The sequence below is a fragment of the Nematostella vectensis genome, chromosome 4, assembly GCF_932526225.1.
Source record: "Nematostella vectensis chromosome 4, jaNemVect1.1, whole genome shotgun sequence".
In the NCBI taxonomy this organism is placed as follows: Eukaryota; Metazoa; Cnidaria; class Anthozoa; order Actiniaria; family Edwardsiidae; genus Nematostella; species Nematostella vectensis.
In genome coordinates this window covers 3886893-3907308 of record NC_064037.1, presented here as the reverse complement: position 1 = coordinate 3907308, position 20416 = coordinate 3886893, and the positions used below count along the sequence as shown (strand labels likewise).

Here is a 20416-nt window from a genome sequence, read left to right as displayed (position 1 = left end):
ACTTTTGAATTATTTAGTCATCAAATGTTGTCGACTGAAAAACGAAACCCAATATAGCGAGTTCAAAACGAAAACGTATAAACGCTTCGTAAGAAAAAGACACTTTGCATTCTTTCTATCGAGCGAGCGACTACACTGCTCTCACATGCGTTACGTATGGCTAATATAATTGTGTAACAACGACAGAGACGAGATGTGGGGACGGTACCGGGTAACTTGATCGCTGTTACAATCGCTACTTTACACAGTGTACAAGTAAATTTTAAAGATGATCCTGGGGTATCTTACCGCACCGCACCCCTTTTGTATGCTCTCTAATGACGGCAAGTCCAAACACGAGACCTTCACTGACAACCCGAAAAGCGTTTAGTTTCGTTTGGATAAGGTTCTCAACCAATGGGTGTTGGAAGGACGACCTTCCAACGCAGGCATGCCAGTGGGTTACCCTTGGACTTGCCGTGACCTACATAATGATTATACGATTATTGTTGACTTCGGAGGTAACGCACTACATACTTGCTGTGCTAGTGCGCATGACAATCTTCATGCGTGACCACAATAATTGACAACATTCCAATTTTGCACTTGCTTCCTTAATACTAAACCTGGCTATTCCAGAATTTCACTAGACCTAGACGATACCTAGAGTTACCTGCTCCCGAAGTCAGAACTAACTTTTTACCGGTGGTTGATAAATACGGAACGGGAATAGGCGCTCGATTTACGATTCACGAGTATCTTGAAAACAATATGGACCCGCCTACGATTGGGGAGGGGCCAATTCCCGTTGACTCATAACTAAACAAAACGCATCATTAACTCTCGGCATAAGTTGGCGGTAAATTGACTAAAATGCATAAGTTATTAAAATAGCGAAACCCATCACCTAGTATTAATTTCCCGCGTGGCAAGTAGTAGCGTAGTCCCGACAACCTGCGATATTTTCCCGCGTGGCAAGCAGTAGCGTAGCCCAGACTCCAAGCAATAATTTCCCGCGTGGCAAGCAGTAGCGTAGCCCCGACAACCTGCGATATTTTCCCGCGTGATAATTGACAGCATTCCGGACATTTTTTACACTTGTTACGACTTACATTTTTACTAACTGCAGGGTTTGAGTTCTGCTTGGAGTAAACCCGACGAGATCGGATTTAGCTTCCTGCTATCAAATTGATTAATCCGAACAAGACCAGAGTTGGTGGTCAAAACTTTACTCTCACTTATCTCGGGTCAAAAGGCAGGGCCATAGCAGGGGGTAGTGCATTTGCACGTGCCTCCCCTCCCTCCCAAATATGTTAAAAAATAATAAGGAAATGACCAGTAGGGGGGCTGCGCCCCACAACTTTCTTGATGATTCTGTACCGTCCCCCCCCCAATATTTCGAGGCCTGCTACGGCTCTGAAAGGTCAAGCAATTCCTCTAGCTATACCATGGTGATGTTGGCTGGGTTAACTCTTTTCGGTCCATGTGATGTTGACTATCTAGTTTTTCTGTAGCTTGTCTGTAGTCTTTCTAGTGGTTATGTTGGTTTGGTTAACTCTTCTTCTGGGTCAATGGTAAATGTTGGTTTGGCTAACTCTTCTCAGGGTCCATGGTGATGTTGGTTAAGTAAACTTTTCTTCTGTGTAAATGGTCATGTTTGGTAAAGTTAACTCTTCTTCTGGGTGAATGGTGATGTTTGTTAACTCTTCTTCTGGGTCCATAGTGGTGTTGGTTAAGTTAACTCTTCTTCTTGGTCAATGGTGATGTGGGTTAAGTTTACACTTCTTCTGGGTCCATAGTGATGTTGGTTAAGTTAACTCTTCTTCTGGATCAATGGTGATGTTGGTTAAGTTAACTCTTCTTCTGCGTCCAAAGTGATGTTGGTTAAGTTAACTCTTCTTCTGGGTCCATAGTGGTGTTGGATAAGTTAACTCTTCTTCTGGGTCATCGGTGATGTTGGTTAGGCTAACTCTTCTCCTGGGTCCATAGTGATGTTGGTTAAGTTAACTTTTCTTCTGGGTCATCGGTGATGTTAAGTTAACTCTTCTTCTGGGTCCATAGTGGTGTTGTTTAAGTTAACTCTTCTTCTGGGTCAATGGTGAAGTTGGTTAAGTAACACTTCTTCTGGGTCCATATGGTGATGTTCGTTAGGCTAACTCTTCTTCTGGGTTCGTGGTGATGTTGGTTAAGTTAACTTTTCTTCTTGGTTAACTCTTCTTCTGGGTCAATGGTGATGTGGTTTAATTTAACTCTTCTTCTGGGTCAATGGTGGTGTGGGTTAATTTAACTCTTCTTCTGGGTCAATGGTGATGTGGTTTAATTTAACTCTTCTTCTGGGTCAATGGTGATGTGGGTTAATTTAACTCTTCGTCTGGGTCAATGGTAATGTGGGTTAATTTAACTCTTCGTCTGGGTCAATGGTGATGTGGGTTAATTTAACTCTTCTTCTGGGTCAATGGTGTTGTGGGTTAATTTAACTCTTCTTCTGGGTCAATGGTGGTGTGGGTTAATTTAACTCTTCTTCTGGGTCAATGGTGATGTGGGTTAATTTAACTCTTCTTCTGGGTCAATGGTGATGTGGGTTAATTTAACTCTTCTTCTGGGTCAATGGTGATGTGGGTTAATTTAACTCTTCTTCTGGGTCAATGGTGATGTGGGTTAATTTAACTCTTCTTTTGGGTCAATGGTGTCGTGGGTTAATTTAACTCTTCTTCTGGGTCAATGGTGATGTGGGTTAATTTAACTCTTCTTCTGGATCAATGGTGATGTGGGTTAATTCGACTCTTCTTCTGGGTCAACGGTGATGTGGGTTAATTTAACTCTTCTTCTGGGTCAATGGTGATGTGGTTTAATTACTCTTCTTCTGGGTCGATGTTTTTCTGCACTTGCCTGACAAACGTCATATAACTAGTGAACTTCTCGATTATTTGTTTTGGTTCCCAGTCCCCCTCAAAGAGCCTCCTATACCAGTCATCACAGTGGAGATGTATATCCGTCTGAAATAAACGCATTTGATATGGTCAGATGAAAGTTTAGTTAAGTGTGCTGCACGAATAACTGAAACAGGACCGATCTGATCTGCTCACACCTATTACAAATAAGGTTGCACTCGAGAATCCATTTATCGTAACCCGCGGTGGTCCATGAATACCGTATAAACGGCTGAATTCTTTTATGTGAAAGCCATTTGTATAATCATAAAAGGATGAACAGGAAATCTACAGCTTTTGAAACCTGAATTTGTATTTTACTTACGCTTATTTGCTTATTTACTTGACACCCATGAAGCACTGCGGATACACAGATTCTCCGAGTGAGACCTCATTTGAAAAGGTGTATAAGTCATTAAGGCATAAAGAAAATCCAAGGCCCGGGCCCGATGTCCCCGTCAAACAGTATTTTATTATTGACAAAATAGAGCTTATTGCTGCTTATGGCTGCCTGGGTATTACCTCAGGGTCTTGATGGGTATTTAAGGGATCCATGAATGGGTAAAATTATAGAAGAGTAACAGGTAATCAAATTAAGATCGGGACACGCGTTTGACGTTTTTTAGTAGGGTATGGGAACTAGCTGCGTCCTCCTATTCCAATGTATCAGCGAATAGTAGAGCATTAACGTCGTGGACATCTACCAACAACAAAATCCCAATTTTCAACGATTTTTGGTTTTACTTTTATATCCTTACATTGACTGGCAAACTTGCTCGTAAAACCTGGAAAGCACAGAGGATATGTGTTTTTCATCTTTATTTTACCTTTTTACGACTTGGGATATCGCTTGAATTGGATTCTTCAAGTTTCACTGCCTCCTCTTTAGAAAACATCAGTGTAAACGTATCTTTTCCTATATTATATGAGTACTCAAAACGTTTACATCGGCGGAAATAGTCTAGATCAAAGCGTTCTGGAAGGGGTACATCTGGTGATAGCTGAAGCTGCCCCTCACTTAGCACCAGAGCTTCCCGCAGATATTCCAACAAGACATTCTCCTCCTCCAGCTCAGAGCTAGTTCTTTGGCTTCGCAGAATTTTTGAATCTATGTAAAAAAACAAAAAAATGATAATGGCGGAAGAGAGCGAGAGGGAAGGAAATGGAAAGACTAAAATAGAAAAAGTACCAGGCATTTAAAGAAGGCCAATCATGTCGCTATTTTATCCTCCCGCACAATACCGAGTAACTCAAAGAATCCATTTCCATCGGTTAATTCAAGCAAGTGACTGAGATACTTTCAATCAAATATCATTAATAAAGTATCAGACTTCAATCGTGGATGGTTATTTTGAAGTTTTCTTGCGAATGAACCGCTGTATTTTCAATTGTAAATAATAAAAAGGGAGTAGTTGATAGACATTCTCTAAGGCAAAGTTTGTACAGTTTACTCTTACTTTTTCTGAGAGTCAGTCGGAAGTCAAACAGGCGTGAAGGCATCATAATAGTCAATTTGAGTTCATCGGTAGGAGGCTTGCACAAGTAAATGTTGACGTTGTCATTGAGTCTCTCGTGTCTAAGGACTCCTTCCATCTGAACAGGAGACTCTTTAAAGAAATCGCCCTCTTCTTTGATGAATGCCTAAAACAATTGTAAGATGATCCCACATTATACAATAATACCCACCAATATACGAAGATAGTAAATCCTGCTGTGTGTCGTCCAAACTCGCGTTACCAAAATTTATTTTTATGCCCGCTAGATCTTTTCCATATTACTGCAGTCGATCGCACACGATCGCAATTAATCTGATCGTACGATCGCATTTCGATCACAAAGTGGTACTCGATCTCACACGATCGCAGGGTGAGTTTCATATAATCGTACGTACATGATCCCCGGCCATCAAGCCAAGTATAGGCGTGGTGGAGCAGTTATACAATGGGTTTAACGGGGCCCAAAAACTGTGCATGTGTAACGCCACACATCATCCAACTCGATGATTTACTGAAACTTATAATCTATATTTCTACTAATAGATATACATACTCCAAGAAGATGGTCTTTATTGTCCATAATTTGTATTACCATCATTCGTATCCGTCTGCAACCATTCTCACGATTCGATGGTGTGAAGAATGAGAAGTCATATCGGATGTTGGCAGGTTTGCATGTTGTTTCATCCTTGAAATTTCCAATGAGCTGCTCAACCTGTTCATCGGTGAGGCCTTCTGCGAAATCTACCTTCCATGTGCCCTTATCTGCTGAATGTTGGGAGCCTTGAAGTATGTTTGACTGCAGCTGTTTCAAATTGTAATGCTCATGGTCATCTCCTGTGACAAATACAAATTCATATATTTTTTTCTATTTAACCCAGCTTTCATTCAAAGATATTATACTTTTATTTTTCTCGTGCGCCATAAATATACGCAAATGATAAAAGTTTTTTCACGGTATTCAAAGTCAGCGGAGTCGGGTGTCCATAATAATCAATAAGCAGTTTAGTATTAGAGGGAGGGCAGACAATCCTCTCTCCCCCCCCCTCCCCCACCATCATTAATTGTGCGAAATGTCTAATCAAATGACAGAAACTATACCGCAACTGTGGGCTAGAATTAGATCCAAAGCAGAAAACGGCCTTGCTAATTCACTGGACTGAGAATAATGCACTTAACAAAAATATTACAAGGTTTTTTTCATTTCATTTAAAATTCTGTCATCTCAACTCATCTCATCTTTGCAGGGTTCATAAACAAGCTCTACAACTTTTCCACAAAATATTATTCATACACCACTTTTTCTGAATGTATTCTTACCTTCATCAATACCCTTGATATAGGCATGTCCGAAATGGGACCACATGTCGATTTCAAACTCATCCTTTGAAGGGTGCAAAAGTTCAAGTCTGCTAAGTACAAGGTTGTTAAGATGCTCCTGGGAAAGATAAAAATTCAAAATGTTCAAAATATCCTCAATTGGCTGCACAGGTGAAAAAACATGAATATAATGTATTAGCTTCCTGCTCTTACAGTAATTGTATAAAGAAACTCACTGGTAATTCATTCATTTCATTACTAGAAGACATATCATCATCAGGTAAAACTACTTTGTAGAATGCTCCGCTCCATCCTGGGAAAGGTGTAGCCACTGACTCAAGCTCAAACTCACTTTCTTTACTTCCATCAACAACACAATATTTTTCATTCATATATGTCCCATGAGATTGTAGCATTATAGATTTTACTTTTCGTCGCGCATGATGTTCCTGTGCAGTGGTCACACCGTTGATACAAAGGATATTTTCCTTATTGTAATACATATCTGTTTTCGTTTTTTGCTTTAAGTCCTTAATCCTTTGTCCATGTTTCCCAATTACATGTCTAGCAAGATGTTCTGGAATAAAAACACATGTGCCACTACTAACTGAAGTTAGTAATTTATTAATAAGATCCTTCGCTTTGCTCTTCTGTTCTTGGGTTCCCCTTATATAAGCTTTGTCTTCTTTTATTTGTATTCTTGCTCCAGATTGGCTGCGTATTGAATTTATACTTCTTCCTCCTTCCCCAATGACCCTACTAGTCTTTGCTCCCAATGGAATAACCTCAGGCTGCTGGATAGATTCCTGTTAATGAAAAAAAGTATATATATAATATTAAAATGTTAACCAAATATAGCCTTTGAAGAAAACACACTGCTATAATGGTCAGTAGTACCCCCCACACTTCCAAATTTTTTTTGCAGACTCATCCCTCACCCTCCCCCCAACCGACCCCCTGTCAGTCAAAACTTTTGGAGGAATTGTATGGGAGCTAATATGGGAGCTAAAATTCACAAATGATCTTCCGTCATTGTGCCTTGCCCACATTCACAAAATCCTGTACCTGCCCCTGCTACACCGTTATAAATTGTGGTGCATTCCTGATTGCATTGGTGACTAGCCAACAAGTTTTACCCATCAATTCAGCTTCTCAACAAAAATGTAGGTGAAAAAATATATTCCTTTACTATATACTTACTACTATGTCTTCAATCATGCGTTTTGCTTTCTGAACATCAGTTCTTGAACCTTGAAGAATTATGCAACCATGCCTACTTTTATCAATAATGGGTCTGACTCTTGTTTTGTGCTTTATTTCTTCTAACATCCTACCCTTTTTACCAATAACCATACCCATGGCGTGCTCAGGGATGAAAATTTCCCTAGTAAAAAAGTCTCTTTGAGCCATCTGAAATTAAAGTGCATTTAGTCAGAAAAATGTAACTCTCAAATGAACATTCAGCTTAACCAGGGAGTTAAGCTCCCCGGCTTAAGGTCTCAGTAAAGATAAACGACGTGTCAGTGGAAAAAAATATTTAAAAAAGATATTTATAAAAATATTTATAAAATTGCATATAAATAAAAGATAAAAGATTGAATTATCTCCTGCAAGTTTTATTTTTGCAATAGCTAATTCCGTGTTTAAGTTTTGAGGCCTCAAACTCAAAAGTACGGAGTTTTCTCTAGAGCGTAATGCACTTTCACGTTATTGCGCATGCACTTGCACGTAATTGCATCTCAATGACAGATAGATGATCGACCAAAGTGTGTGAGGACTTTTTGTTATTTGACACTGTCAACAAAATATCACGAATCAAAGTTGGAACTCTCATTTTTGGCGAAATTTGGACACAAAAGTGATATAAAAAAGAATCTTCAGTCGAAAATCGAAAATTCCTCACACACTTTATGATATGGCATAATTATCTATCATACCGAAAATTTGAAGGCGATATCTTAAAACCCGTCACGAAGTTACGCCCGACAAGCTCGAGTTCTCACCTTTATATAATACGCTAGAAAAGTCAGATTTGGCGTGAATTCACAGTCAACAGGTCACGGGATATAGCAAAGGCCCATTTTAGCCGTTTAGAATGAGATATATGGGAAAAAAATTGTTTGCAAAAATAAAGTTTAAGAACTATTGATACAGGTTTTGCAAAAACCACAAAAACAAACAGTGGTGTCAAATGTACCTTTACCAAGACCTTAACATACTTGTACATTGTCCCCTTCCCCCGTCTCAAATGGACATGTTCGGCTGTAAGGCCGCTTGCCTGTAAGGCCACAGGAACCCCAAGCTCACTGTGTGTATGAATAAATTATAGTGGTTCACATTTTACGTTGTGTCATGGTTTACAGTAAACATATGGGATTGAAATAAGGGATTGAAATAAGTCGTTCTCTTTACTATGAAATAAAATCGTAAAATATTCTGATCTGACAATGGAGTCTTAAATATGGTCTGGGTGAATTTTTTAGCCATTTGGGCCGGCATTTCGAGATTTACGTTATTCTGTTTCCCCTTGTACACAAGAGAGAGAAAGGTTGCACACTTTCGCCTCTCGGCTGCCGTAAAAACAGAAGTAATTCGCTTCTAGCAGAAAAATGTAACGCTTAAAATGCTGGCCCAAAAAAATGCATAAAATCTTCCAATTCTCAATATATCATATATAAGCTCAAGATTCTGCATACATTTACAAGGAGCTCCTCTGACCAAAAGCTTAATTCCAAATTTTAAAGAAATTTAAAAGATTTAATATCTAAATTTAGAAAATTTAGATATTAGGGGAGGTTCATTTATTATCCCGAGGGAGGAGGGGGGTCGTGAGGATTTTGATAAAAGTAAGGGATAAAATTAGTTGACCCCCCCTTCAGGAGGAAAGCTGAATCACCCCTCTCAATAAAACGCTCAAAATACAACACAAGGGAGAGAGATCAGCAAACACAGCTCACTGCCCTTAGCAGTGTAAACAATTTTGGAATCAATTTGGTTTCAGGAAAGACAGCATTTAGGAGAGCTGTGGTGATTCATTAGAAAATTATTTTCTCATCCAGGCAAAGCAGAAAAAATCATCATGAATCCACCTGCTTGCAAATATCCATAAGCAAAGCACTCAATTATGCCTCAAAAGACTTCATGATGTCCTGAGACACTCTCCTAATATGCTCATAGCTGTATTTTTGATGAAAAATACAAGCAACCATCAACTTTGCTGGCTTCAGCACACTGACAAGGGATTAAAAGTGGGGACCACAAAGCACTGTTGGAAAGCTTGGATACCGCTGACTAGGTGCAGCTGTGTTTGACGGGCTGTATAAAACTCAGAATAGGGGGGAGGTATCTGTTTTCAGTCTGTTTTTTGTAAATTCAGCTCAAAAATAGCCAGGAGTCAATGGGTTAACATAACATAAGGAACCTCTATGCAAAAATTCAAGCTTAACTTTTTTCTTTGCTCTATCTCATGCTACACTTCGAGATACAGCAGTCAACAGCAAAAATGCTCCAAAAGTAGCGTGAATTTGGCAAATTGGTGAGGAGACACATCATTAATTGAAAGCCAAGGTTTGTTTTCAAGTGTTTTGGTGTTTTATTGAGGATTAGTTGTTACTTTAGGATTTTATCTGAGGGGGTTTTGAGTTGGTCAATCGAGTCCATAATTGTGCTTGGTTCCCAGCCTTAGTGGTTTTGGTGCACCCATCCATCCCAGTCAGTGAATGAGCAGTGCAAGACGTAACCAACAGTAGCTGGAAACCAAGCCTAGTTGCGCAATCTAGGTACCAGAGGCTCGAGTTGCACTCGTTTACTGACAAGCCAAGCTAAGCCTCTGTGATAGCTTGGGTTTCATATAAAAGATTTTAGTGCTTAGTGACTTAGGAGCCGCCAGATACCCAGGGTATTGACTTCCCAGCCTTTACTAGATTTAACGTAAGTATAATAATGATTTATAGAAAAATGCTTACCCTTGCCATTCTTAGTTTTGTTTCGCCTTCGGTTCACCGATTTCCGGGAACGGCACACAGGTAGCCCAACCATCTGAAATATCCTACCACAGGCATACCGTAACTTTTAGTTACTTTCAATTCTATTTCTATTCTTTTTTCCCTGAAAGCCTCAAAAGAGCTGCATAGAGTGGGGATTTACAATCCCCAAAACAATAGCATTACTGCCAATGCAGACGCGGCGGATGAGTTGTCCCAAAAGTTGGGGGGGGGGGGGGAGGCATGTTAGTTCCAAAGTTCCAAGGAGGGGGCCTGGGTTTGACACAGAGTGCCACTAATGAATACATACAGTCTAATAAGACTATTCATAATATACAGTTGTAGAATATCATCTTTTATTAGGGTTCCCAATATATCATCGAAAATAAAACATTTCTAAATACCCCACAATGAGAGCCGGCTAGCAGGCTAGAATAATCAATGACATTGTTTATTCCAGACATCACTCAAAACCAAATTCAATTATGAAAACGACATTTATTGACACAAAGCTGCCACCTCTCACAATCAAATTTTGGCCCAAGATATATTGTGCGCGTAGAGTCACTAATCAGCTAGCTGATTACTACTACTGTTCGCTAAGTAAACAGCTGTCAATGGAATCTGTAGATGGCTATGGATTGTATGAATGGTTGAGGCTGATAATGGCAGAGTTATGGTATAGAAAGCATTTTATGCCATAATTTTACATATAAACCAATTTGGTAGTTAGCAGATGTAGGCTAGGCATAATTTATATCACAGTAATTGTGCATATGTTAAATAAACAATAACTTTGATATTTTTGTTTATTGGTGTATACCTTGTGCCTACTGTTCACCAACAAATTATAGTACCTCCCTATGTGCCGCTATTCAATTTTATACAAGGAACAAAATCAAGTGTTGGTTTCAGGGCCTGAAAATCTGTCAGGGCCATAGCAGGGGGTGGGGCACATATTTTCAAAAATTTTAAGGGAATAACCAGTACCAGGGTATGACTGTGCCCCTAATGTTTTCTCATTGTGCCCCTCCCCCCCCCCCCCTGATAATTCGAGGCCTGTTATGGCTCTGTCTGCAGATACCTCTGAAGAACGTGTGAACAACAAAAAATCCCAGGCATCCCTGTGGTGTGCTCGTCCTGGGCTCAACACTAAATCACAGTCATTTACAAGCACTGGAAACCGAGTAAGCCTGGGACTAGGCTGAGCAACAAATTGAAATGATGAGTTCCTGTTTTGGTGAATTCTAACAACAATCTCTGATAATTTTCTAGGCCTTAACCATCTGATCCAAATGATAAATCAATCAAAATACCCAAACAGCCAGGTCATGATCATGTACACCAAAGAACTGGTACTCAAGTCTGCAAAAGAGTACCAGTTTTCCTGGTACAACACTACACACTAAATAACAGAATTATAGTGTTTTTTCTTGTTGCTATAAAAGATAAAAAAGGATTGTACAGTACTACCCACTAAATAACAGAATTATAGTGTATTTCTTTGTTGCTATATGGCACATAAATATATTTTTTTGCATTCCTATTACAGCTGCATCAATTTTCCTTGACACTTTCACATTTTTCACAGTGCTATACAGGGCAGTAGCAGGCCTCGAAATATTGGGGGGGGGGGCACAGCCACACCTTTACTGGTCATTTCCTTATAATTTTTCAAATTACTGGGGGGCCAGTTGCCCCCAGTGTCCCACCCCCTGCTACTTCTCTGCTATATGCTAAATGATCACCTAACATGGCAGTCCTGAAGACTATATAAACTAAAACACACAATTTACTATTAATGTGCTGAATTAACTGCCTTTTTAAGATTATCCTAGATTATGTACATGAGCCATCTCATTGAAGACTATCCTTCTTCTTTAAGTTCTTGGCTGGATGCTCTTTTACTCAGATTACTACTTTCTAACTTTTGGAATTCTTGGAAGGCCTGCTTTAATTTGAGCTGTTTTCCTGATATTGTCTGACCTCCTATCTTTTTGGAGTTCTTGACAGGCCTGCCTTTAATCATGCCATAGAGTATACAGGTGATAACCATCACAAACAGAAAGTAGCTGGAGTACTGCAGGCGAAGGTTCACGGTCTCCCATTCATTCTATTAGAGAAAGCAGATTGAAAAATACAAATTCAATTCCATACTAACTGGATGTATATTTTTTATGATAAGATAAATCTGTGTAGAGGCATTACCTACTCAAGCATTAAAGTGTTTCTGAAGCGAAAATCGTGTCAGGCTGTTCTTAGGCTTATTATAAAATTCAATCTTCGCTTAATATTGTAAAAGAAAAATCAAAATAAAAGATTATGAGGAACATGATGCAATTATTCTTCAAAGAGAGGTAACAACTGCGACAAAAATACAGCGAAATTACGTCATAGGCACCCCCCCGTGTTTCGTCACACTGCTTGGAGTAAACCCGACGAGATCGGATTTAGCTTCCTGCTATCAAATTGATTAATCCGAACAAGACCAGAGTTGGTGGTCAAAACTTTACTCTCACTTATCTCGGGTCAAAAGGCAGGGCCGTAGCAGGGGGTAGTGCATTTGGGGGCAATATTTCGAGGCCTGCTACGGCTCTGAAAGGTCAAGCAATTCCTCTAGCTATACCATGGTGATGTTGGCTGGGTTAACTCTTTTCGGTCCATGTGATGTTGACTATCTAGTTTTTCTGTAGCTTGTCTGTCGTCTTTCTAGTGGTTATGTTGGTTTGGTTAACTCTTCTTCTGGGTCAATGGTAAATGTTGGTTTGGCTAACTCTTCTCAGGGTCCATGGTGATGTTGGTTAAGTAAACTTTTCTTCTGTGTAAATGGTCATGTTTGGTAAAGTTAACTCTTCTTCTGGGTCAATGGTGATGTTTGTTAACTCTGCTTCTGGGTCCATAGTGGTGTTGGTTAAGTTAACTCTTCTTCTGGGTCCATAGTGATGTTGGTTAGACTAACTCTTCTTCTGAGTCCATAGTGATGTTGGTTAAGTTAACTCTTCTTCTTGGTCAATGGTGATGTGGGTTAAGTTTACACTTCTTCTTGGTCCATAGTGATGTTGGTTAAGTTAACTCTTCTTCTGGATCAATGGTGATGTTGGTTAAGTTAACTCTTCTTCTGCGTCCAAAGTGATGTTGGTTAAGTTAACTCTTCTTCTGGGTCCATAGTGGTGTTGGATAAGTTAACTCTTCTTCTGGGTCATCGGTGATGTTGGTTAGGCTAACTCTTCCCCTGGGTCCATAGTGATGTTGGTTAAGTTAACGTTTCTTCTGGGTCATCGGTGATGTTAAGTTAACTCTTCTTCTGGGTCCATAGTGGTGTTGTTTAAGTTAACTCTTCTTCTGGGTCAATGGTGAAGTTGGTTAAGTAACACTTCTTCTGGGTCCATATGGTGATGTTCGTCAGGCTAACTCTTCTTCTGGGTTCGTGGTGATGTTGGTTAAGTTAACTCTATACTTCTTGGTTAACTCTTCTTTTGGGTCAATGGTGATGTGGTTTAATTTAACTCTTCTTCTGGGTCAATGGTGATGTGGGTTAATTTAACTCTTCGTCTGGGTCAATGGTGATGTGGGTTAATTTAACTCTTCTTCTGGGTCAATGGTGTTGTGAGTTAATTTAACTCTTCTTCTGGGTCAATGGTGATGTGGGTTAATTTAACTCTTCTTCTGGGTCAACGGTGATGTGGGTTAATTTAACTCTTCTTCTGGGTCAATGGTGATGTGGTTTAATTACTCTTCTTCTGGGTCGATGTTTTTCTGCACTTGCCTGACAAACGTCATATAACTAGTGAACTTCTCGATTATTTGTTTTGGTTCCCAGTCCCCCTCAAAGAGCCTCTTATCCCAGTCATCACAGTGGAGATGTATATCCGTCTGAAATAAACGCATTTGATATGGTCAGATGAAAGTTTAGTTAAGTGTGCTGCACGAATAACTGAAACAGGAGCGATCTGATCTGCTCATACCTATTACAAATAAGGTTGCACTCGAGAATCCATTTATCGTAACCCGCGGTGGTTCATAAATATACCGTATAAACGGCTGAATTCTTTTATGTGAAAGCCATTTGAATAATCATAAAAGGATGAACAGGAAATCTACAGCTTTTGAAACCTGAATTTGTATTTTACTTACGCTTATTTGCTTATTTACTTGACACCCATGAAGCACTGCGGATACACAGATTCTCCGAGTGAGACCTCATTTGAAAAGGTGTATAAGTCATTAAGGCATAAAGAAAATCCAAGGCCCGATGTCCCCGTCAAACAGTATTTTATTATTGACAAAATAGAGCTTATTGCTGCTTATGGCTGCCTGGGTATTACCTCAGGGTCTTGAAGGGTATTTAAGGGATCCATGAATGGGTAAAATTATAGAAGAGTAACAGGTAATCAAATTAAGATCGGGACACGCGTTTGACGTTTTTTAGTAGGGTATGGGATTAGCTGCGTCCTCCTATTCCAATGTATCAGCGAATAGTAGAGCACCAACGTCGTGGACATCTACCAACAACAAAATCCCAATTTTCAACGATTTTTGGTTTTACTTTTATATCCTTACATTGACTGGCAAACTTGCTCGTAAAACCTGGAAAGCACAGAGGATATGTGTTTTTCATCTTTATTTTACCTTTTTACGACTTGGGATATCGCTTGAACTGGATTCTTCAAGTGTCACTGCCTCCTCTTTAGAAAACATCAGTGTAAACGTATCTTTTCCTATATTATATGAGTACTCAAAACGTTTACATCGGCGGAAATAGTCTAGATCAAAGCGTTCTGGAAGGGGTACATCTGGTGATAGCTGGAGCTGCCCCTTACTTAGCACCAGAGCTCCCCGCAGATATTCCAACAAGACATTCTCCTCCTCCAGCTCAGAGCTAGTTCTTTGGCTTTGCAGAATTTTTGAATCTATGTAAAAAAAAAAAAAAAAGATAATGGCGGAAGAGAGCGAGAGGGAAGGAAATGGAAAGACTAAAATAGGCCAATCATGTCGCTATTTTATCCTCCCGCACAATACCGAGTAACTCAAAGAATCCATTTCCATCGGTTAATTCAAGCAAGTGACTGAGAGACTTTCAATCAAATATCATTAATAAAGTATTAGACTTCAATCGTGGATGGTTATTTTGAAGTTTTCTTCGAATGAACCGCTGTATTTTCAATTGTAAACAATAAAAAGGGAGTAGTTGATAGACATTCTTTAAGGCAAAGTTTGTACAGTTTACTCTTACTTTTTCTGAGAGTCAGTCGGCAGTCAAACTGGCGTGAAGGCATCATAATAGTCAATTTGAGTTCATCGGTAGGAGGCTTGCACAAGTAAATGTTGACGTTGTCATTGAGTCTCTCGTGTCTAAGGACTCCTTTCATCTGAACAGGAGACTCTTTAAAGAAATCGCCCTCTTCTTTGATGAATGCCTAAAATAATTGTAAGATGATCCCACATTATACAATAATACCCCCCAATATACGAAGATAGTAAATCCTGCTGTGTGTCGTCCAAACTCGCGTTACCAAAATTTATTTTTATGCCCGCTAGATCTTTTCCATATTACTGCAGTCGATCGCACACGATCGCAATTAATCTGATCGTACGATCGCATTTCGATCACAAGTGGTACTCGATCTCACACGATCGCAGGGTGAGTTTCATATAATCGTACGTACATGATCCCCGGCCATCAAGCCAAGTATAGGCGTGGTGGAGCAGTTATACAACTGTGCATGTGTAACGCCACACATCATCCAACTCGATGTTTTACTGAAACTTATAATCTATATTTCTACTAATAGATATACATACTCCAAGAAGATGGTCTTTATTGTCCATAATTTGTATTACCTTCATTCGTATCCGTCTGCAACCATTCTCACGATTCGATGGTGTGAAGAATGAGAAGTCATATCGGATGTTGGCAGGTTTGCATGTTGTTTCATCCTTGAAATTTCCAATGAGCTGCTCAACCTGTTCATCGGTGAGGCCTTCTGCGAAATCTACCTTCCATGTGCCCTTATCTGCTGAATGTTGGGAGCCCTGAAGTAGGTTTGACCGCAGCTGTTTCAAATTGTAATGCTCATGGTCATCTCCTGTGACAAATACAAATTCATATATTTTTTTCTATTTAACCCAGCTTTCATTCAAAGATATTATACTTTTATTTTTCTCGTGCGCCATAAATATACGCAAATGATGAAAGTTTTTTCACGGTATTCAAAGTCAGCGGAGTCGGGTGTCCATAATAATCAATAAGCAGTTTAGTATTAGAGGGAGGGCAGACAATCCTCTCTCCCCCCCCCCTCCCCCACCATCATTAATTGTGCGAAATGTCTAATCAAATGACAGAAACTATACCGCAACTGTGGGCTAGAATTAGATCCAAAGCAGAAAACGGCCTTGCTAATTCACTGGACTGAGAATAATGCACTTAACAAAAATATTACAAGTTTTTTTTTTATTTCATTTAAAATTCTGTCATCTCATCTCATCTCATCTTTGCAGGGTTCATAAACAAGCTCTACAACTTTTCCACAAAATATTATTCATACACCACTTTTTCTGAATGTATTTTACCTTCATCAATACCCTTGATATAGGCATGGCCGAAATGGGACCACAAGTCGATTTCAAACTCATCCTTTGAAGGGTGCAAAAGTTCAAGTTTGCTAAGTACAAGGTTGTTAAGATGCTCCTGGGAAAGATAAAAATTCAAAATGTTCAAAGTATCCTCAATTGGCTGCACAGATAAAAAAACATGAATATAATGTATTAGCTTCCTGCTCTTACAGTAATTGTATAATGAAACTCACTGGTAATTCATTCATTTCATTACTAGAAGACATATCATCATCAGGTAAAACTACTTTGTAGAATGCTCCGCTCCATCCTGGGAAAGGTGTAGCCACTGACTCAAGCTCAAACTCACTTTCTTTACTTCCATCAACAACACAATATTTTTCATTCATATATGTCCCATGAGATTGTAGCATTATAGATTTTACTTTTCGTCGCGCATGATGTTCCTGTGCGGTGGTCACACCGTTGATACAAAGGATATTATTTTCCTTATTGTAATACATATCTGTTTTCGTTTTTTGCTTTAAGTCCTTAATCCTTTGTCCATGTTTCCCAATTACATGTCTAGCAAGATGTTCTGGAATAAAAACACATGTGCCACTACTAACTGAAGTTAGTAATTTATTAATAAGATCCTTCGCTTTGCTCTTCTGTTCTTGGGTTCCCCTTATATAAGCTTTGTCTTCTTTTATGTGTATTCTTGCTTCAGATTGGCTGCGTATTGAATTTATACTTCTTCCTCCTTCCCCAATGACCCTACTAGTCTTTGCTCCCAATGAAATAACCTCAGGCTGCTGGATAGATTCCTGTTAATGAAAAAAAAGTATATATATAATATTAAAATGTTAACCAAATATAGCCTTTGAAGAAAACACACTGCTATAATGGTCAGTAGTACCCCCCACACTTCCAAATTTTTTTTGCAGACTCATCCCTCACCCTCCCCCCAACCGACCCCCTGTCAGTCAAAACTTTTGGAGGAATTGTATGGGAGCTAATATGGGAGCTAAAATTCACAAATGATCTTCCGTCATTGTGCCTCGCCCACATTCACAAAATCCTGTACCTGCCCCTGCTACACCGTTATAAATTGTGGTGCATTCCTGATTGCATTGGTGACTAGCCAACAAGTTTTACCCATCAATTTAGCTTCTCAACAAAAATATAGGTGAAAAAATATATTCCTTTACTATATACTTACTACTATGTCTTCAATCATGCGTTTTGCTTTCTGAACATCAGTTCTTGAACCTTGAAGAATTATGCAACCATGCCTACTTTTATCAATAATGGGTCTGACTCTTGTTTTGTGCTTTATTTCTTCTAACATCCTACCCTTTTTGCCAATAACCATACCCATGGCGTGCTCAGGGATGAAAATTTCCCTAGTAAAAAAGTCTCTTTGAGCCATCTGAAATTAAAGTGCATTTAGTCAGAAAAATGTAACTCTCAAATGAACATTCAGCTTAACCAGGGAGTTAAGCTCCCTGGCTTAAGGTCTCGGTAAAGATAAACGACGTGTCAGCGGAAAAAAAATATTTAAAAAAGATATTTATAAAAATATTTATAAAATTGCATATAAATAAAAGATAAAAGATTGAATTATCTCCTGCAAGTTTTATTTTTGCAATAGCTAATTCCGTGTTTAAGTTTTGAGGCCTCAAACTCAAAAGTACGGAGTTTTCTCTAGAGCGTAATGCACTTTCACGTTATTGCGCATGCACTTGCACGTAATTGCATCTCAATGACAGATAGATGATCGACCAAAGTGTGTGAGGACTTTTTGTTATTTGACACTGTCAACAAAATATCACGAATCAAAGTTGGAACTCTCATTTTTGGCGAAATTTGGACACGAAAAGTGATATAAAAGCGATCTTCAGTCGAAAATCGAAAATTCCTCACACACTTTATGACATGGCATAATTATCTATCATACCGAAAATTTGAAGGCGATATCTTAAAACCCGTCGCGAAGTTACGCCCGACAAGCTCGAGTTCTCACCTTAATATAATACGCTAGAAAAGTCAAAGATTTGGCGTGAATTCACAGTCAACAGGTCACGGGATATAGCAAAGGCCCATTTTAGCCGTTTAGAATGAGATATATAGAAAAAAAATTGTTTGCAAAAATAAAGTTTAAGAACTATTGATACAGGTTTTGCAAAAACCACAAAAACAAACAGTGGTGTCAAATGTACCTTTACCAAGACCTTAACATACTTGTACATTGTCCCCTTTCCCCGTCTCAAATGGACATGTTCGGCTGTAAGGCCGCTTGACTGTAAGGCCACAGGAACCCCAAGCTCACTGTGTGTATGAATAAATTATAGTGGTTCACATTTTACGTTGTGTCATGGTTTACAGTAAACATATGGGATTGAAATAAGGGATTGAAATAAGCCGTTCTCTTTACTATGAAATAAAATGGTAAAACTCTAAAAAAATATTCTGATCTGACAATGGAGTCTTAAATATGGTCTGGGTGAATTTTTAAGCCATTTGGGCCGGCATTTCGAGATTTACGTTATTCTGTTTCCCCTTGTACACAAGAGAGAGAAAGGTTGCACACTTTCGCCTCTCGGCTGCCGTAAAAACAGAAGTAATTCGCTTCTAGCAGTAAAACGTAACGCTTAAAATGCTGGCCCAAAAAATTGCATGAAATCTTCCAATTCTCAATATATCATATATAAGCTCAAGATTCCACATACATTTACAAGGAGTTCCTCCGACCAAAAGCTTAATTCCAAATTTTAAAGAAATTTAAAAGATTTAATATCTAAATTTAGAAAATTTAGATATTAGGGGAGGTTCATTTATTATCCCGAGGGGGGGGGGGTCGTGAGGATTTTGATAAAAGTAAGGGATAAAATTAGTTGACCCCCCCTTCAGGAGGAAAGCTGAATCACCCCTCTCAATAAAACGCTCAAAATACAACACAAGGGAGAGAGATCAGCAAACACAGCTCACTGCCCTTAGCAGTGCAAACAATTTTGGAATCAATTTGGTTTCAGAAAAGACAGCATTTAGGAGAGCTGTGGTGATTCATTAGAAAATTATTTTCTCATCCAGGCAAAGCAGAAAAAATCATCATGAATCCACCTGCTTGCAAATATCCAGAAGCAAAGCACTCAATTATGCCTCAAAAGACTTCATGATGTCCTGAGACACTCTCCTAATATGTTCATAGCTGTATTTTTGATGAAAAATAAAAGCAACCATCAACTTTGCTGGCTTCAGCACACTGACAAGGGATTAAAAGTGGGGACCGCAAAGCACTGTTGGAAAGCTTGGATACCGCTGACTAGGTGCAGCTGTGTTTGACGGGCTGTATAAAACTCAGAATAGGGGGGAGGTATCTGTTTTCAGTCTGTTTTTTGTAAATTCAGCTCAAAAATAGCCAGGAGTCAATGGGTTAACATAACATAAGGAACCTCTATGCAAAAATTCAAGCTTAACTTTTTTCTTTGCTCTATCTCATGCTACACTTCGAGATACAGCAGTCAACAGCAAAAATGCTCCAAAAGTAGCGTGAATTTGGCAAATTGGTGAGGAGACACATCATTAATTGAAAGCCAAGGTTTGTTTTCAAGTGTTTTGGTGTTTTATTGAGGATTAGTTGTTACTTTAGGATTTTATCTGAGGGGGTTTTGAGTTGGTCAATCGAGTCCATAATTGTGCTTGGTTCCCAGCCTTAGTGGTTTTGGTGCACCCATCCATCCCAGTCAGTGAATGAGCAGTGCAAGACGTAACCAACAGTAGCTGGAAACCAAGCCTAGTTGCGCAATCTAGGTACCAGAGGCTCGAGTTGCACTCGTTTACTGACAAGCCAAGCTAAGCCTCTGTGATAGCTTGGGTTTCATATAAAAGATTTTAGTGCTTAGTGACTTAGGAGCCGCCAGATACCCAGGGTATTGACTTCCCAGCCTTTACTAGATTTAACGTAAGTATAATAATGATTTATAGAAAAATGCTTACCCTTGCTATTCTTAGTTTTGTTTCGCCTTCGGTTCACCGATTTCCGGGAACGGCACACAGGTAGCCCAACCATCTGAAATATCCTACCACAGGCATACCGTAACTTTTAGTTACTTTCAATTCTATTTCTATTCTTTTTTCCCCGAAAGCCTCAAAA

General features: G+C 39.2%; 2 protein-coding genes across 5 annotated transcripts; both read right to left on the bottom strand.

Annotated features, from left to right (window-relative positions):
* Window positions 1-194: 194 nt before the first annotated feature.
* Window positions 195-9762, bottom strand: LOC125561789. 3 transcript variants are annotated; one of them, XM_048726184.1, is made up of 9 exons: window positions 9691-9752; window positions 7923-8031; window positions 6926-7135; window positions 5962-6531; window positions 5726-5843; window positions 4959-5242; window positions 4367-4550; window positions 3737-4017; window positions 195-2975 (listed from the first exon to the last, which is right to left on the bottom strand). In XM_048726184.1, exons 2-9 carry the CDS (start codon window positions 7950-7952, stop codon window positions 2832-2834), a joined length of 1821 nt encoding a protein of 606 aa, XP_048582141.1. In that variant the 5' UTR covers window positions 7953-8031; window positions 9691-9752; the 3' UTR covers window positions 195-2831. The 3 variants fall into 3 exon arrangements, with proteins under 3 accessions (XP_048582141.1, XP_048582143.1, XP_048582142.1); XM_048726186.1 differs by having other exon boundaries at window positions 7945-8031; XM_048726185.1 differs by lacking the exon at window positions 7923-8031 and having other exon boundaries at window positions 9691-9762.
* Window positions 9763-10186: 424 nt separating this feature from the next.
* LOC116618633 lies at window positions 10187-20347 on the bottom strand. Of its 2 annotated transcripts, XR_007307498.1 has the most exons (9): window positions 20261-20347; window positions 17483-17692; window positions 16515-17087; window positions 16279-16396; window positions 15550-15794; window positions 14942-15125; window positions 14338-14618; window positions 12335-13581; window positions 10187-11821 (listed from the first exon to the last, which is right to left on the bottom strand). XR_007307498.1 is itself a non-coding variant. In XM_048726183.1 (8 exons), exons 1-8 carry the CDS (start codon window positions 20330-20332, stop codon window positions 13438-13440), a joined length of 1827 nt encoding a protein of 608 aa, XP_048582140.1. In that variant the 5' UTR covers window positions 20333-20347; the 3' UTR covers window positions 10187-13437. The 2 variants fall into 2 exon arrangements, 1 of the variants encoding a protein (XP_048582140.1); XM_048726183.1 differs by having other exon boundaries at window positions 10187-13581.
* Window positions 20348-20416: the final 69 nt, after the last annotated feature.

Coding starts and splice junctions, on each gene's coding strand:
- LOC125561789 (XM_048726184.1), bottom strand. CDS start 7,952: ATGTACAAGTATGTTAAGGTCTTGGTAAAG. Junction 5,243..5,725: donor TATCAAGGGTATTGATGAAG/GTAAGAATACAT, acceptor TATTTGTCACAG/GAGATGACCATGAGCATTAC. Junction 2,976..3,736: donor ATATCCCAAGTCGTAAAAAG/GTAAAATAAAGA, acceptor CGTTTATTTCAG/ACGGATATACATCTCCACTG.
- LOC116618633 (XM_048726183.1), bottom strand. CDS start 20,332: ATGGTTGGGCTACCTGTGTGCCGTTCCCGGAAATCGGTGAACCGAAGG. Junction 17,088..17,482: donor GCATGATTGAAGACATAGTA/GTAAGTATATAG, acceptor TTTCATTAACAG/GAATCTATCCAGCAGCCTGA. Junction 16,397..16,514: donor ATGAAATGAATGAATTACCA/GTGAGTTTCATT, acceptor TATCTTTCCCAG/GAGCATCTTAACAACCTTGT.